At 38.7% G+C, this 18,029-nt stretch overlaps 1 protein-coding gene across 8 annotated transcripts in view; it reads left to right on the forward strand.

Annotated features, from left to right (window-relative positions):
- The window catches only part of ZNF461 (zinc finger protein 461), a 34,097-nt gene that overhangs the window by 7,502 nt on the left and 8,566 nt on the right, over window positions 1–18,029 (forward strand). For 2 of the 8 annotated variants that reach the window (XM_086691020.1, XM_086691022.1), the window contains 3 exons: window positions 4,330–4,429; window positions 10,542–10,689; window positions 11,498–11,593. The exons of 1 other annotated variant lie outside the window; for it this stretch is intronic. In XM_086691020.1, coding sequence (XP_086547146.1) covers window positions 10,572–10,689; window positions 11,498–11,593 — 214 coding nt within the window. In that variant the 5' untranslated portion in view covers window positions 4,330–4,429; window positions 10,542–10,571. The remainder of the gene's footprint in view (window positions 1–4,329; window positions 4,430–10,541; window positions 10,690–11,497; window positions 11,594–18,029) is intronic. 5 more of the 8 variants (XM_086691018.1, XM_086691019.1, XM_086691017.1 and 2 more) reach the window with 3 other exon arrangements.

Consider the following 18,029-nt stretch of genomic DNA (forward strand, 5'->3'; position numbering starts at 1 on the left):
CATATTTATCTGTTACAGTTCTGTCAGTTTTGCTTTATGTGTTTTGAAATTCTGTTAGGTGCGTGCATATTTAGGATTGCTATGTCCTCTTTTTTTTGTTTGTATTTTATTTATTAAAAATTTTTTTTAATGTTTATTTTATTTTTGAGAGAGAGAGAGAGAGACAGAGTGTGACTGGGGGAAGGGCAGAGAGAGGAGACACAGAATCTGAAGCAGGCTTCAGGCTCTGAGGTGTCAGCACAAAGCCTAATGCAGGGCTCAATCTCACGAACTGTGAGATCATGACCTGAGCCGAAGTCAGCACTTAACCGACTGAGCCACCGAGGCGCCCCTGTTTATTTATTTATTTTTAAGTGATCTCTACACCCAACATGGGGCTCAAACTCACAACCCTGAGATATGAGTTGCATGTTCTTCCAACTGAACCAGCCAAGTGCCCCAAGATTTCTATGTCCTTTTGATGAATTGACCCCTTTATTATGAAATGTTCCTTTTGGTAATACTCTTTTTCTTGCATTCTGTTCTCTTTATTAATATAACTGCTTCAGGTTTCTTTTATTGTTACATCATGGCATATCTTTTCCCTATCCTTTCATTTTAACTGATTTTAAGTGTATCTCATATAACAGCACATAGTGCAGTTCTACTTTTTTATTTAGTCTGATAATCTCTACCTTCAAGTATCTAGACTAGGGGTTGGCAATCTGTGGCATGCTGGCCTAGTCCAGCCTACAGCCTCAATCTATGAAGGATTCTGCGTTTCTGAAGAGTTATAAATAAATAAAGAAGAATATGTGGTGGGGACTATATGTGACTTATAGAGCCTAAAATATTTACTAAGTGAGCCTTTTCAGAAAAAGTTTGCTAACCTCTCCATGGACTGTTTAAATTCAACGTAATTATTAAGTTTTAATTTATTTTCTTGTCATCTGTTCTTCCTCCCCCCCCCCCCCATTTTCCTGCCTTCTCTTGGACACATGTTATATTTTTTAGTATTTCATGTGTCTCCACTACTTTTTTAGTATTTTATTTATCTCCATTATAGGATTATTAGCTATACTATTTTTACTCTTTTATTGTTTTAGGGACTGTTCTAAGGTTTCCAATATGCTTTTATTTTAATTTTTTAAGTTTACTTATTTATTTTGAGAGAGAGAGAGAAAGCAAGCACAAGTGGGGAAGGGGCAGAGAGAGAATCCCAACTAGACTCTGTGCTGTCAGCATAGAGCCAACTGCAGGGCTCAATCTCATGAACTACGAAATCTGACCTAAGTGGAAATCAAGAGTCAGATGCTTAACCAACTGAGCCACCCAGGCAGCTTCCAATATGCCCTTAAAAATAGATAATTATAGTCTTCTAGTATTTAAAAAGAAAAAAAATTTTTTTTTTACATTTGCTTTTGAGAGAGAGAGGGCGCGAGTAGGGGAGGGGCAGAGAGAGAGACACACACACAGAATCTGAAGCAGGCTCCAGGCTCTGAGCTGTCAGCATAAAGCCCGACGTGGGGCTGGAACTCACGAACCATGAAATCATGACCTGAGCTGAAGTCGGACGCCTAATCAACTGAGCCACCCAGGTGCCCCACAGTCTTCTAATTATTTTATACAATTTCACAAATAATGCAGAAATCTTATAGCTAGATACTTCCATTTTCCCCTCACACTTTTTTTCTGTTGTCATATATTTTATTTTTAAAATACATAAAACCACAGTGCTTTTCTTTCTTCAATTATCTTTTGAAGAAATTCTGAAATTAAAATGATATCTTTTCTATTTACCCCCCCAATTTACCATTTCTGGTACTCTTCATTCCTCTGTGGATAGAAGGTTTTACCTAATGTCAATTTTTTGTCCCCCTGAAGAACTTGCTTTAACATTTTTAATAACACAGGTCTTCTGTGCTACAAACCTCTCAGCTTTCATTTCTCTCAAAAAACAAACCAGAATACACACACAAAACCCCAACCTTTATTTCCCCATCAATTCTGAAAGATTTCAGTTGGATATAGAATTAGGAGTTGACAGCTTTCTTTCAGCATTTTAGTGATACTGTCTTGCCTCCATTGTTATTAGATTTTTTTTTTTCATTTTCCTTGGTGTTCAGTGGGCTGTTTATAATGATCATAGGTATAGTATTCTTTGTGTGTTTTTTTTCAAACTTTTATTTAAGTAATCTCTACACCCAATGTGGAGCTCTAACTTGTGGCCCTGAGATCGTGCTCTCTCAACTGAGCCAGCTAGGTGCCCCTAGTATTCTTTGTTTTTATGTTACTTGGGGTTCATTTAGCTTCTTGAATCTATGAGTTGCTTTTTTTTTTTTAATTTTTTTTTCAACGTTTATTTATTTTTGGGACAGAGAGAGACAGAGCATGAACAGGGGAGGGGCAGAGAGAGAGGGAGACACAGAATCGGAAACAGGCTCCAGGCTCTGAGCCATCAGCCCAGAGCCTGACGCGGGGCTCGAACTCCCGGACCGCGAGATTGTGACCTGGCTGAAGTCAGACGCTTAACCGACTGCGCCACCCAGGCGCCCCTATGAGTTGCTTTTTAAAAAATGAAATTTGGGAGTGCCTGGGTGGCTCAGTTGGTTAGCTCAGGTCATGATCTCATGGTTTGTGAGTTCGAGCCCCACGTTAGGGTCTGTGCTGACAGCTCAGAGCCTGGAGCCTACTTCAGATTCTGTGTCTCCCTCTCTCTCTCTCTCTCTGCCCCTCCCCCACTTGTCCTCTCTCAAAATAAATAAATAAATATTTAAAAAATGAAATTTGAAAATATTTTCCCAAATGTTTCTAAAGAATTTTTTAGCCTTGTTTTGCTCTTCTGAGTCTCCAATTACACATATGTTGGATTGACAAGTGTCTCATGGAACATTATGGCTCTGTTCGCTTTTTAAATTTTTTTTCAGTCTTCTCTCTGGACTTTCAGTGAGTGATTCCTACGGACTTGTCTTGAAATTTACTGATCTTTTCTTCTATTGTGTTTAATCTGCTATAGATCCATCCAGTGAATTTTTATTTCTCAATTTCAGGATTTGCCTTTGGTTCTTTTTAAAAGTACCTATGGGGCGCCTGGGTGGCGCAGTCGGTTAAGCGTCCGACTTCAGCCAGGTCACGATCTCGCGGTCCGTGAGTTCGAGCCCCGCGTCGGGCTCTGGGCGGATGGCTCGGAGCCTGGAGCCTGCTTCCGATTCTGTGTCTCCCTCTCTCTCTGCCCCTCCCCCGTTCATGCTCTGTCTCTCTCTGTCCCAAAAATAAATAAACGTTGAAAAAAAAAATTAAAAAAAAAAATAAATAAAAGTACCTAAAGTTCTCAAATCTTTGCTAACTAATTTCAACATCTGAATCATTTATTTGTGTTTCTATTAAGTGATTTTCTTTTGAGTATGGGTCACATTTTCTTCTTTTTTGTATTTCTAGTAAATATTTTACTAGTAATCTAATGATTAAAAAAATTCTTTTTAATGTTTATTTTGAAGGAGAGAGAGAGAGACACACACAGAGTGGGGGAGGGGCAGAGAGAGAGAGGGAGAAACAGAATCTGAAGCAGGCTCAAGGTTCTGAGCTGTCAACACAGAGTCCGATGCAGGGCTGGAACCCATGGACTGCGAAATCATGACCTGAGCCGAAGTTGGGCACTCAACTGACTGAGCCACCCATGTGCCCCGCACCCCTAATGATTTTTGATTGTGTACTCAACATTGTATATTATATATTGTTGACTGTGATTCTGAATCTTGTTAATCCCCTATTAGAGAAGAAATAAGTTCTACCAGATAATTTATATAATTATACATAATGTAAAGCATGATACTTAAAACACCATGGTACTGATTTATAAATAGATCAAAAGAATGGAATAGAAAAATCTAGAAATGTACCTGCAGATGGTAATTTAATATGGATAAAAGTGACATTTCAAAACAGTAGGCTAATGATGGACTTTTTTATTAAGATATAATTGGCCTGTCATGTTAGTTTTGGGTGCACAATATAGTTCAGTATATGTATATGTTATGTATATGTTACAAAGTGATCACCATAGTGAGTCTAGTTAATATTCATTACCACACATACTTACAAGTTTTTTTCTTGTGATGAGAACTTTTCAGATCTAGTCATTTAGCAATTTTCAAATATACAATAGAGTATTTATAACCATAGTCACCATGTTGTACATTATATCTCCCAAGGATTTATTAATTTTATCACTGGAAGTTTATAACCTTTTGACCACCTTCTTCCATTTTGCCCACCCATCTCCCTGTGCCTCTGACAGCCACCAGTCTGTTCTCTGTACCTATGAGTTTGATTTTTGTTTTCTGTTTTTAGATTTCACACATAAATGAGATCATGTGGTATTTGTCTTTCTCTGTCTGACTTACTTCACCTAGTATAATGCCATCAAGGTCCATCCAAGTTGTTGGAAATGGTAAGATTTCCTTGTTTTGCTTAATGGCTGAATAATAGTTGTGTGTGCGTGTGTCTGTATCACATTTTCCGTATCCATTCATCCTTTGGTGGACATTTAGGTTGTTTTATTGTGTTGCCTATTATAAATAATGCTGCAGTGAACATGGAAGTCCCAGTATTTTTTCAAGTAGATATTTTCATTTCCTTTAGATAATTACCCAGAAGTGGAATTGCTGGATCATATGGTAGTTCTATTTTCAATTTTTTTGAGGAATCTTCATATTGTTTTCCCATGGTAGGTTCATCAGTTTACATTTCTCACCAACAGTGCACAAGGGTTCCCTTTTCTCCACATCCTTGCCAATGCTTGTTATGTATTGTCTTTTTGATAATAGCCATTCTAACAGGTACAAGGAGATATCTCATTGTGGTTTTGATTTGCATTTCCCTGATGATCAGTGATTTTAAACACCTTTTCATGTAACTGTTGGCTGTTTTTATGTCTTCCTTGGAAAAATGTCTTTTCAGATTCTCTTCCCACTTGTATTTTTTAATTTTTTTTTAAATATAATTTATTGTTGGGGTGCCTGAGTGGCTCAGTCAGTTGGGTATCTGACTTCAGCTCAGGTCATGATCTGGTTCATGAGTTTGAGCCCCCCATCGGGCTCTGTGCTGACAGCTCGGAGCCTGGAGCCTGCTTCAGATTCTGTGTCTCCCTTTCTCTCCGTTCCTCCCCTGCTCATGCTCTGTCTCTATCTGTCTCTCAAAAATAAATGTTTAAAAAAAAATTAAAAGTAAATAAATATAATTTATTGTCAAATTGGCTAACATACAGTATTTATAGTGTGCTCTTGTTTTTTGGGGAAGATTCCTGTGATTCATCACTTACGTAACAACACCCAGTGCTCATCCCAACAAGTGCTCTCCTCAATGCCCATCACCCATTTTCCCCTCTCCCCCGTCCCCCATCAGCCCTCTGTTTTTTGTATTTAAGAGTCTCTTATGGTTTGCCTACTTCCCTCTCTGTTTGTAACTATTTTTTCCCCTTTCCTTTCCCCATGGTCTTCTGTTAAGTTTCTCAAGTTCCACATATGAGTGAAAATATATATCTTTCTTTCTCTGACTGACTTATTTTACTTAGTATAATACCCTCCAGTTCCATCCACATTGCCCCAAATAGCATGATTTCATTCTTTCTCATTGCCAAGTGGTATTCCATTCTATATATAAGCCACATCTTCTTTATCCGTTCATCAGTGGATGGACATTTAGGCTCTTTCCATAATTTGGCTATTGTTGAAAGTGCTGTTATAAACATTGGGGTACATGTGCCCTGTGAGTCAGCATTCCTGTATCCTTTGGATAAATTCCTAGTAGTGCTATTGCTGGGTCATAGGGTAGTTCTATTTTTAATTTTTTGAGGAACCTCCACACTGTTTTCCAGAGCGGCTGCACCAGTTTACATTCCCACCAATAGTGCAAGAGGGTTCCCGTTTCATAATATCCTTGCCAGTATCTATTGTTTCCTGAGTTAATTTTAGACACTCTGACGGGTATAAGGTGGTATCTCAGTGTGGTTTTGATTTGTATTTCCCTGATGATGAGGGACTGAGCATCTTTTCATGTATGTGTTGGTCATCTGGATGTCTTCTTTGGAAAAGTGTCTATTCTTGTCTTCTGCCCATTTCTTCACTGGATTATTTGTTTTTTTGGGAGTTGAATTTGGTAAGTTATTTGTAGCTTTGGGATACTAACCCTTTATCTGATATGTCATTTGCAAATATCTTTTCCCATTCCATCAATTTCCTTTTAGTTTTGTTGATTCCTCTTCCCATTTTTAAATCAGATTATTTATTATTTATTTTCTTTTGATATTGAGTTGTAGGAGTCCTTTATATATATTTTGAATATTAAATCCTTATCAGATACATGATTTACAAAAATTTTCTCCCTGTAAGTTGCCTTTTCCTCTTTTTGATGGTTTCCTTTGTTATAAAGAAGGTATTTAGTTTGATATAGTCCCATTTGTTTATGTTTGCTTTTGTTGCCTTTGCTCTTCTGGCTCTTCTTCTGCTCTTGCTCTTCTTTGCTCTTCAAATCCAAAAAAATCATCACCAAAACCAGTGTCAAGTACCTTTACCTGTATGATTGCCTCTAGAATTTTTATAGTTTCAGGTTCTACATTCAAGTCTTTAATCCATTTTGAGTTGATTTTTGTGTATGGTATAAGATAGTGCTACAGTTTCATTGTTATGCATATGGCTGTCCAGTTTTCCCATCACCATTTATTGAAGAGACTGTCCTTTTCTCATTGTATATTCTTGGCTCCTTTGTCATAAATTAATTGACTGTATGTGGTATTTGGGTTCCCTGTTCTGTTTCATTGATCTGTGTGTCTATTTTTATGCCAATACCATACTATTTTGATAACGATAGCTTTGTAATGTGGTTTGAAATTAGGACATGTGATGTCTCCAGCTTTGTTGCTTTTTCTCAAGCTTGTTTTGGTTATTTGAGGTCTTTGGTGGTTCTGTGCAAATTTTAGGATTGTTTGTTGTATTTCTGTGAAAAATGCCACTGGGATTTGAAGGATTACATTGAATCTGTAGATTCCTTTGAGTAGTGTGGACATTTTAACAATGTTAATTCTTCCATTTTCTTATGCATAGAATATCTTTTCAGATGTGTCTTCTTCACTTTTCTTTCATCAGCATCTTACAGTTTCCACGGTACAGTTCTTTTACCTCCTTGGTTAAAGATAGACTTGATGAATGGTATTGGTTAGCTAGGTAGCCATGTTGGAACATAATAAGCCCAGTCTTTATCTCATGTACCATATAGGATAAGCTCCAATTAAATTGAGTCATTTAAGTTTTTAAAATGCAATTATAACATTACCAGATTAAAACATGGGAGAATTCCTTCATAACTTTGATGTGAGGAAGGACTGCCTAACTAAGACTCAAAATTGTAGGAACTAAAAGAGAAAGTATTAACAAGTTTGACTACATAAAAATAAAAAAACTTCTGTATGGCAAGAAACACTGGTAAGCAAAGTCAGAAGAGAATTACAAAATTGGGAAAGTATTTACAATTCATGTACAGATGCTAAACTTATCTATTTTATAAACACTAAGAAATTTATTATTTTTTGATTTTTTTAACATTTATTTTTGAGAGAGAGTGCACACAAGTGGGGGAGGGGCAGAGAGAGAGACACACACACACAGAATATAAAGCAGGTTCCAGGCTCTGAGCTGTCAGCATAGAGCCTGACGGGGAGCTCAAACTCACAAACCATGAGATCATGACCTGAGCCGAAGTCGGACGCTTAACCAACTGAGCCACCCAGACACCCCTATAAAGACTAAGAAATTTAAAAAAGAGACCAACAGCCCAGTAGGATAGAGTCAAAGTATATGAACAGAATTTTCACAGGAAAAGAAACATAAAAAGCCCTTAAAAAAAAATACTCAATAAATAATTCAAGAAATACCAAATAAAATTCTACTGACATACAATTTCTTTACCTTATTAAATGGATAAAAACAAAATATTTTGACAAAACACTTTGCTGGCTTTGCTGTGAGGAAACAGGTACTCTCATATATTGCTGGTATCTGAGAAAATCGTCCAGCCACTGTGGAGGGCAAATTTGATAGCATCTACCAAAATTACAAGTGCATTTTCCATTTTGACCTAGCAATCTGATTTCTGAGATTTTCTGTTACAGATATATCTGTGTATATACAAAATGACATTTTTATATAAGTATTCATTGCACTGTTGCTTATTATAGCAAAAGATTAGAAACAACCAACTGTCCATTTATAGATGCCTGGTTAAATAAACTATGATAAATACAAAAAATGGGTGATAAGTACCTATAGGAAAATAAGGAAACCATTAACCTTAGAATTCAAAAATCAAATACAGAACAATGTATATATTATAGTATGTTACCTTTTGTGTAAAAGTGTGAAAAATAATACACACATATGTATTTATAATTGCTTAAAAACTTTGCAAAGACATACAAAAAAAATTTATAAAATTGCTCATCTATAGCGGTTAGGAGGTGGGAGACAATGGAAAGGAAAGGGTTGGGAATAAGACCTCTGAATGTTTATCTTTTTTGTTGTTGTTGTTCTGAACCATTTAAGAAAGGAAAATAAAATATAAAAATGAAAACCTGTCATTAAGGTTGGTTATTTTCTCTAGTCATGTTTGGCTACATAGATACAGTGACAGAGTAAGAAGAGAGTTAGATTTATGTAGGATTCAGGCTTTGCTAAGCAAGTATGAAAAGGAAGTTCATCTTAGCAGTCATTATGAAGTTAGATGATTAGTTGAACATAGAATTTAAGTTGGGTAAGAAGAGAAGAGGTATGAGTGGGGTGAGTGACAATGTAAAGGTGACCAGAGATTGCACTCTAACAGCACAGAACCTGCTTGGAATTTCCTCTACCTCTTTCTCTGCCCGTCCCCTGTTCATGCACGCATGTTGTCTCTCTCTTTCTCTCAAAAGAAATTAAATAATTAAAAAAAAAAGGCGGGGCGCCTAGCTAGGTGGTTCAGTCGATTAAGCGTCCGACTTTGGCACAGGTCATGATCCCGTCATTGGTGAGTTTGAGCCCCACATTGGACTTTCTGCTGTCAGTGCAGAGCCTGCTTTGGATCCTCTGTCTCCCTCTCTCTCTCTGCCCCTCCCCTGCTTTCTCTCCCTAAAATAAAATAAAACATTAAAAAATAATAATAAAGGTGACCAGAGAGAAGGACACTGATATTTTGGAGATGTTGCAGTTACTAGGGTAGTGACCTGAAGAGTAAACTAGAGTGGAAGGCAAGATCATTGGAGAGGAGGTGAGAGAATTGGGAGGCCAGGTTAATATTTGGAATACTTACATAGATATTTGAAATTACTGAGAATTAATATAGGAGTAGTATTGGAGATAGTGGCACTGAGCCAGGAGCTAAAATTCCTAGGGGGGAAAAAGCCAGATGTCAGCTAATCACTATAATAAGTAGAAATAATGCATGTATAGTCTGATAAAATGACGACATTAGATTTTAGAGAAGGAGGGACAGTTGTTGGCACCAGCACTGAGGAGCAGAGAGGACAATGTGAGATTGAGAGCAGAGTAAGACTGTAGGAGAAAAACCAGCCACACAGCTAAGATGTCCTCACCGGAAGTGCTGTTGTCAGGGAAAAATGGTTAATTGAATCACACATGAGAAATCTTCAAATTTTTCCACAATTTTTACTTTTTCAAATCTACATTATAGGAATTGGTGTAGGTTCTCACTGGATAGGGAGACATTTTTATATTCTAGCTTCAGAAGTCATTTCTGCTATACTTTAAGTTGAGTAAGTTAACTTGTTTTCTCAGGATCCGGTTCAAGGGCAGAAACATAGTTCCTATACAAGTGGTGTGGGGGCATGTCCAGATTACACTGAAGAAGAGCATATGGGATGGGAAATGTTGTTCTATCTATCCTTGGAAAATACAAGCTATACTAGATATTTACTAAAGAATTTGCCTGAAAAGTAAAAAATGCTTATGACATGATATCATAATAATGAAGAAAAATCTTCAAGTCCTTTTTCTCAAGATGGAGGTGTTCATGACACATCTGGAAAGATTAAAAAATTTCCAGCTATTTAACTTAGTTGGGAACCTCTACTTATTTTTTAAATTTCTAGATGACTAACAGTTTTCCACCCTGTGTAAGGGATGTGTCTGCAGAAATTGAATTTTTAAGAACCTGTAGGCACTCCACGTTAGTCCCACTAAACCCTTTTTTAGTTTATTTTTGAGAGAGAGATCATGAGCAGGGGAGGGACAGAGAGGGGCGGGGCAGAGGATCCAAAGCGGTTCTGTGCTGACAGCAGAGAGCCCAATGAGGGGGCTTGAACACATGAACTGTGAGATCATGATGACCTGAGCTGAAGTTAGACGCTTGACCGACTAGAGCCCCCAGGTGCCCTGAATCCCTTTTTGACACGTTACAAGCTTCCAACCTTTGCCTATATACTCACTATCCACTATATACACTACTCCTGTCTTGCATGTTTTCTTTTAGCACCTCTCCTTCCTTTTGAAAAATATTTCTTATAATTTCAAAAACAGTACTGTGATTTGTCATTTTAGGGGTTGGTGATGTTCAAAGATGTGGCTATAGATGTCTCTCAGGAGGAATGGGAATGCCTGAACCCTACGCAGAGGAGTTTGTACAAAGATGTGATGTTGGAGAACTATAGCAACTTGGTTTCACTGGGTAAAATTATCTGCCTCTTATAATTTAGAATGTGTTTCTTGGTTTCTTGTTTTCTGCTTTCTTTCCCATGCATTTTAGGGCTACTTTTCAAATAACTAGGTGACTTTTCTCTTTGCAGAGAAATGAGCACACCTAGATAGAGGTGCACATTCATTTTCCCTTTTCCCCATCCTTACACCTTCCTCTGGTACTTACAGTTGACATTCTTCCTTGATAATTAAAGAACAGAATTGGAATTCTGTACTATTAACTTAATATTAATTAATTATTAATTAGTTCAGTGGTCACCACTTCATCTTTTGTTTTCATTTGCACTGTACTAAACCTGCAGGTGCCCTAGCATAGGTTAAAACTAAATAGCTTTCCCAATTAATGTAGCAATGGGCTGCATCAAGAAGTATCACTTACTATTTAGTGCTCAAATGAACACTTCAATTTCCTACAACTAATGTGCTGTCTTTTAAACAATTTGCGTTTGGGAGTTACAGTCTAAGAACTTTTCACATATCATTGAAAAATATCTGAAATAAGGATACTCAGGAAGCTGTTTTCTTTTTTTTTTTTTCCTCATAGCAAAGTAGGGACAGAAATCTTATCTAATTTAAGCAGCATTTTATCACCTATTTGTTTGTGTTTTTTTTAAATCTTGAGTTTACCTAAATATGAGTGTTTAATTTTTTCTTTTTTCTTCTGTAGAGTTTATCAAGTGCCATGTTGTACTATAGTTTATTTATTTTGATCAGTTCTGAATCATAGTATTTGGGTACTTTGATTTCCACTTCATCTCCATTTCTTTTCTTATAACCAGGACTTTCTATTTCTAAGCCGGCTGTGATCTCTTCATTAGAGCAAGGGAAGGAGCCCTGGATGGTTGTGAGGGAAGTGACAGGAGAACAGTGCCCAGGTGAGTGAGCAATGATCAGGAAGCAGGAAGCTGTTCCAAGGAGTAGGCCAAGTGGTCAGAATGTTACGCTGGGAAAGTGATTTTAGACACACTAGGGAAAATCTGATTTCAAAACTAATTACAGGGGTGCCTGGGTGGCTCAGTCGGTTAAGCGTCCGACTTCGGCTCAGGTCATGATCTCGCGGTCCGTGGGTTCGAGCCCCGCGTCGGGCTCTGTGCTGACAGCTCAGAGCCTGGAGCCTGTTTCAGATTCTGCGTCTCCCTCTTTCTCTGATCCTCCCCTGTTCATGCTCTCTCTCTCTCTCTGTCTCAAAAATAAATAAATGTTAAAAAAAATTTTTAAAAACCCTAATTACAGCATTATGTAAACAAACAGTGTAGTAGTACTGGCATAAAGACAGACATATAGAGCAGTGGAATAGAATAGAAAGTCTGGAAATAAACCCTCAGCTATATGACCAGATGATTTCAGACAAGGGTACCAAGACCATTCAGTGGGGGAAAGGACTGTATCATTAACAAATGGTGTAGGGAAAACTGGATATCTGCATGCCAAAGAATAAAGTTGGATCCATACCTTATACCATATATAAAAATTAACTCAAAATGGATCAAAGAACTAAATGTAAGACCCAAAACTAGAAGAGAACTTAGGGAAAAAGTTTCATGACATTGGATTTGGCAGTGATTTCTGGGATATGACACCAAGCAAGGTATAGATAACCAAATCAAAAATAGATAAATGGGAGTACACCAGACTTAAAAACTTCTATTCATTAAAGGACACAATCAATAGAGTGTTTATTAATTTTTAAAAATGCCTGTGAGTTGCTTTACTGGGTGACAAGAATACGTTTTTTTATGTGTTAACAGTAGTGGATCAAGAACTATGTTCTAATGTTATAGTAGGAAAAATTAAGATTGCTTAGAAATTGGTAAAGTTAAAGAAAATTGCATTGAGGAAGTAGAGATGGCAGAGGGATGACTGGGAAGGAAGGAGGTCATCTAGGAAAGTGTAGGGTCCTGGAGGCCAAGGGCAGGTCCATTCTACACATTAGAGGTCTTTGATGATATCTGCGATTCAGTATTAATGCTTCAGAAGTGTGAGAGAGTATATTTCTCTTGTTTTAAGCCACATCAGCTTTGTTCTTTGTTATATCAGCTCTAAGAAACTAATATGGAGGGAATCATAGAAAAATGATACCTACTCTCCTAAATGTTTTGTTTTCCTTTAAAGTGTCATTCTTCTATCAGTTTTTGATGCCTGGCCATGCCTTTTTTTGGTATGACAAGTGACTTGTTGTATCCTAGACATTTTAGTTATTATGTTAAGAGAGTCTTTTTTCTTTTAATTTTTTTAACCTTTATTTATTTTTGAGAGAGAAGATAGCGCAAGCAGGGGAGGAACAGAGAGAGGAGACACAGGATCCAAAGCAGGCTCCAGGCTCCGAGCTGTCAGCATAGAGCCCAACGTGGGGCTCGAACTCACAAATCACGAGATCATGACCTGAACCAAAGTTGGATGCTTAACCGACTGAGCCACCCAGTTACCCCAAGAGAGTCTTGAGTCTACTTAAATCTATTGAAATCTCCTATGTTAGCAGGAAGTCTTGCTGTTAGGTTTAGTGCATAGATCTGGCCTACTTTTGTAGTCTTTACAGCTTAGTAAAGCTGTACAGCTTAATTTTAGCTGTACAGCTTAGTTTTCAGAGCCCTTTCAATACTATTCTGATATGCTTTATATTCTGGTACTGCTGGGACTCCTGCTCAATGGTGATATCTGCAGAGACAGAAAGCTACTGTGGATCCCCAGTGTAGCTGGGCTACCTTGTGTGGGATGAGGGAGGCAGAAGCCATTGAGATACATTGAGCTTCACTGAGATACAGAAGCCACTGGGCATGGATTTCCTTATGTCACTGGGCAGAGGACACAGGGAGATGCAACACTCTGCTAATAGTACCTTTCTGGGTGAATCAGTCTGTCAGCCAGTGCCCTGGTTGTGAAGTGGGAGCTTGTACATCAAGAGACTTTCTCTTGCTGCTGTTAGTGGTAGATCGGTCACTGAGAATTCTTGCCGCTTCTGCAGCCAGCTGATGAAACTGTTGCTAGGATCTAGGTTGTGGAGCAAGTGCTAGGAATCCCACTAAGTCTGTTGGGCTTCCCTGCTCCTGGTCTTTTGGCTAGGTAGAGTAGCTTTCTCTAGGTGTGTGTATGCGCACGCACACCCGTTATTGGTTGCAGGCCTGCTGTCCAGTGCCCATTATGGTGGTATATGAGAGATAAAAAGAAAACCCAGGGAAAAACCTCCTGGGATGATCGTAAAATAAGAGGATCCTAAGCTCACCTTGTCCCACAGATACACCTAGGTAATACCCACATCAGTGTGAATAACCCAGAGAATGACCTGAAGACTGCCAAAACAGACTGTCCACAGCTAAGTGTAGGGAAGCCACCACATTGAAAAGGATGGGAAGGGTGAAGATGTGGGCAGGAGCTAAAGTGACCTGCAAGACTGTCTGCTGGAGGGAGGGACACCACAGGCAATGACAAGGAAGAGGAGCAGACCCCACCCTAGGCATCCTGGGCATGGGAGACCCACAGTGGGAAGATGAATCCCCATAATATTTGGCTTTAAAAGCCAGAGGGGCTTAACTTCACAAGTTCTTAAGTCAGTGGCACCTAACACCTGGAACTTTAAAAATTCAGCAGGCTCAACTCTGGGAGAGCAAGGACAGTGATAGGAAACTGAATCCCCACCCTTAAAGAGACAGCATAACAAACAGCCCTGGTGAGATATAGCATAGAAGCAGCAATTTGAAAAACACCTTGGATACATAGGAGGATTTATTTGCTAATCTCAGAATGTGTGTTAGAGGGGCAGGGACCTGCGGGAGACTTCTCCAAGAACAAAAGAGCTGGTGGGCACCGTTTCCCTCCCTGACTCCCAGCAGAGATACTTGCAAGAACCAGCACAGTATGCACACTCTCCACCTACTTTGCCAAGGACAGTATGCCCAGTCCCTTGCTAACAGTGGACTTGCCCTCAGCTGTTCTCTAGAGTAGCTACAGGTCCTCTTCCACTGCAGACCAGTGCAAACCTTGCTCACACTGCATGCCTTCCCACATATTCTCCTATGGATCTTGCCCCTCCAACCTGGCCTGGCAGGAGTTCTCCAAAGTGGGGCCACAAGCGTGACTGTGTAAGTGCCTCCAACAGGGGCCAGCACCACTTCAAAGTGACTCCTGCCCTGGGAATGGGAAGATAACCACACACACCAGTTCGAACTTGGGCCCAGCAGTGGGTGGGGGGCTGACATCTGGTCTGACTGCTGGCCCTGCCCACCAATGAAAGCCTCTCAGGAAATAACACAAAGAGAGTGTCTTGAAGTTTGGTGCTACTGCATCTCTGGCAAACCCTCAAGCCCCAAACAGCCCCAGACTGGCCCACTAACAACACAGGCACCAAGCTCTGCTCAGAACAAAGCCCACTAACAACACAGGCACCAAGATCTGCTCAGAACAGGCAAAGAGAACCTTTGCAGATGACTAGACTGGAGGTAAATGTGGCTCAGCTACAGCAATAGGATACATGTGACACACATAGGAGACACCCCTAAAGTGCCAGATTCTGGTAAACTGAGGATACTACACTGAGGGAACAACAGGACCTCGTTATAAGGCCACCACTTTCTGGCACCTAGGTGGCTCAGTCAGTTAAGCGTCTTGACTCTTGATTTTGGCTTAGGCCATGATCTCATAGGTTCATGAATTCAAGCCCTGCACTGGACTGTGTGCTGGCAGCGTGGAGCCTGCTTGGGATTCTCTCTCTCTTTCTCTCCCCATCCTCTGCTCGTGTTCTCTCTCTTTCAAAATAAATGAATGAACATTAAAAAAAATAAGCCCCCACTTTCAAGAGGAGACATGGCTGACTTTTGTAACACATAGAAACAGACACAGAGAGCTAGGGGAATATGTCTCAGTTAAAAGAACAGGACAAAAATCACAGCAAGAGACATGAGTGAAATGGAGATAAGTAATATGCTTGATAGAGAATTTAAAGTAATGGTCATAGGGGCGCTTGGGTGGCTCAGTCGTTTGAGCATTCGACTTCAGCTCAGGTCATAATCTCACTGTTCTGGAGTTCAAGCCCCAAGTCGGGCTCTGTGCTGACAGCTCAGAGCCTGGAGCTTGTTTCAGATTCTGTGTCTCCCCCTCTGTCTCTGCCCCTCCCCCACTCATGTTCTGTCTCTCTCAAAAATAAACATTAAAATTTTTTTTGAAGTAATGGTCATAAAGATAATCACTGGACTTGTGAAAAGAGTGGATGGAGGAACTCAGACCCTCAATAAAGAGATAGAAAACATTTAAAAAGAACCAATCGGAGATGAAGAACTCAACTTAGATTAATAATACACTACATAGAATAAATAGTAGACTAGAGGAAGCAGAAGAATGGATCAATGACCTGGAGGACAGAATAATGGAAAGCAATTAAGCTGAACAGGAGAAAGAAAAAAGAATAATAAAAAATGAAAATAGATTAAGGGAACTCAGTAATACCATCAAGCATAATAATATTCACATTGTAGGGATCCCAGAAGAAGAGAGGATAAAAGGAGAACATGTATCTGAGGAGAAAATAGCTGATTTCAACATACACAACAAAGTTGTAGTAACCAAAACATTATGGTCCTGACACAAAATTAGACACATAGATCAATGGAACAGAATAGAAGATCCAGACATAAACCCACAATCATATGGTCAATTTATCTAGGACAAAGGAAGCACACATACCCAATGAGAAAAAGACCATCTCTGCAACAAACGGTGTTGGGAAAACTGGGCAGCTACATGCAAAATAATGAAACTGGACTGCTTTCTTACATCATACGCATGAATAAATTCAAAATGGGTTAAAGACCTAAAAATGAGACCTGAAACCATAAAAATCCTAGAAGAGAACACAGGCAGTAATTTCTCTGACATTGGCCATGGCAGCATTTTTCTAGATATGTCACCTGATGCAAGAGAAATAAACTATTGGGACTTCATCAAAGTAAAAAGCTTCTACACAGCAAAGGAAACAATCAATAAAACTAAAAGACAATCTACTGAAATTTGCAAATGACATATCCAATAAACGGCTAGTATCCAAAATAGGTAAAGAACTAATACAACTCAACACCCAAAACCAAATTATCCAATTAAAAATTGGGAAGAAGTCATGAATAGACATTTCTTCAAAAAAGACATACAGATGGCCAACAAACACTTGAAAAGATGTTCACCGTTACTGATCATCAGGGAAATGCAATTCAAAACCACAATGAGATTGATACCACCTCACATCTATCAGAATGGCTAAAATCTAAAACAAGAAAAAAGTGTTAGGATTTGGAGACAAAGGAACCCTCCTGGTGGGAGTGCACACTGGTCCAGCCACTGTGGAAAGCAGTATGAAATTTCCTCAAAAAATTAGAATTCCCATATGATCCAGTAATTACACTACTGGGTGTTTACACAAGGAATATGAAAACACTAATATGAAAAGATATATGTACATATATGCAATATGTATATTGCAACATTATTTACAATAGCCAGGATATGGAAGCAAACCAAGTGTCCATCAATAGATGAGTTGATGAAGATGTGGTGTATATATACTATGGAATATTACTCAGCCACAAAAAAGAATGAAATCTTGCCAGTTGCAACAACATGGATAGATCTAGAGGGTATAATGCTAAATGAAATAGAGAAAAACAAATATATGACTGCATTCATATGTGGAATTTGAGAAACAAAACAAAGAAAAAAAGATCCAAAAAACACTCTTAAATACAGAGAACAAACTGATGGTTACCAGAGGGGAGGTGAGAGGGAGGATGGCTGAAATAGGTGAAGGGGATTAATCGTACACTTAATTGTGATGAGCAGTGAGTGATATATAGAATTGTTGAATCCCTGTATTGTACACTTAAAACAAATTTAACATTCTGTGTTAATTTTAGTGGATTTAAAAAATAAACAGGAAAAAACCAAAAAAAACCCAGAGAACTCACCATGTGGTAGTTCCTCAAGGCCAGAGAATCCAAATCAATAAACCTTCTTCCTTTCAGCTCTCAGAATTATTTTATTGTTGTGTGATAGTTAATTTCTAGGGTTTTTAGTTTTATTTAAGGGAGAGGCAGAAAAAGAGTGAGTCTACACTATCTTTGTAATTGAGATTTTAAATCTTTTCAGAATGAACTTTAGAATATGCATTTTCTGTGATATTTGCTTTGATTTCTTTAAGGAGGTGGGAGATCATAAAGACAGTGTGTATGTGGAGTACTTCTGGATTTTTTTTTCTTTTTTTAAGTGTATTAGAGAGAGAGCATGGGGCAGGGGCAAAGACAGAGGAAGAGAGAGAATCCCAAGCAGGCTCCA

The sequence above is a fragment of the Puma concolor genome, chromosome E2, assembly GCF_028749965.1.
Source record: "Puma concolor isolate L17-30 chromosome E2, mPumCon1.1.hap2, whole genome shotgun sequence".
Taxonomy (NCBI): domain Eukaryota; kingdom Metazoa; phylum Chordata; class Mammalia; order Carnivora; family Felidae; genus Puma; species Puma concolor.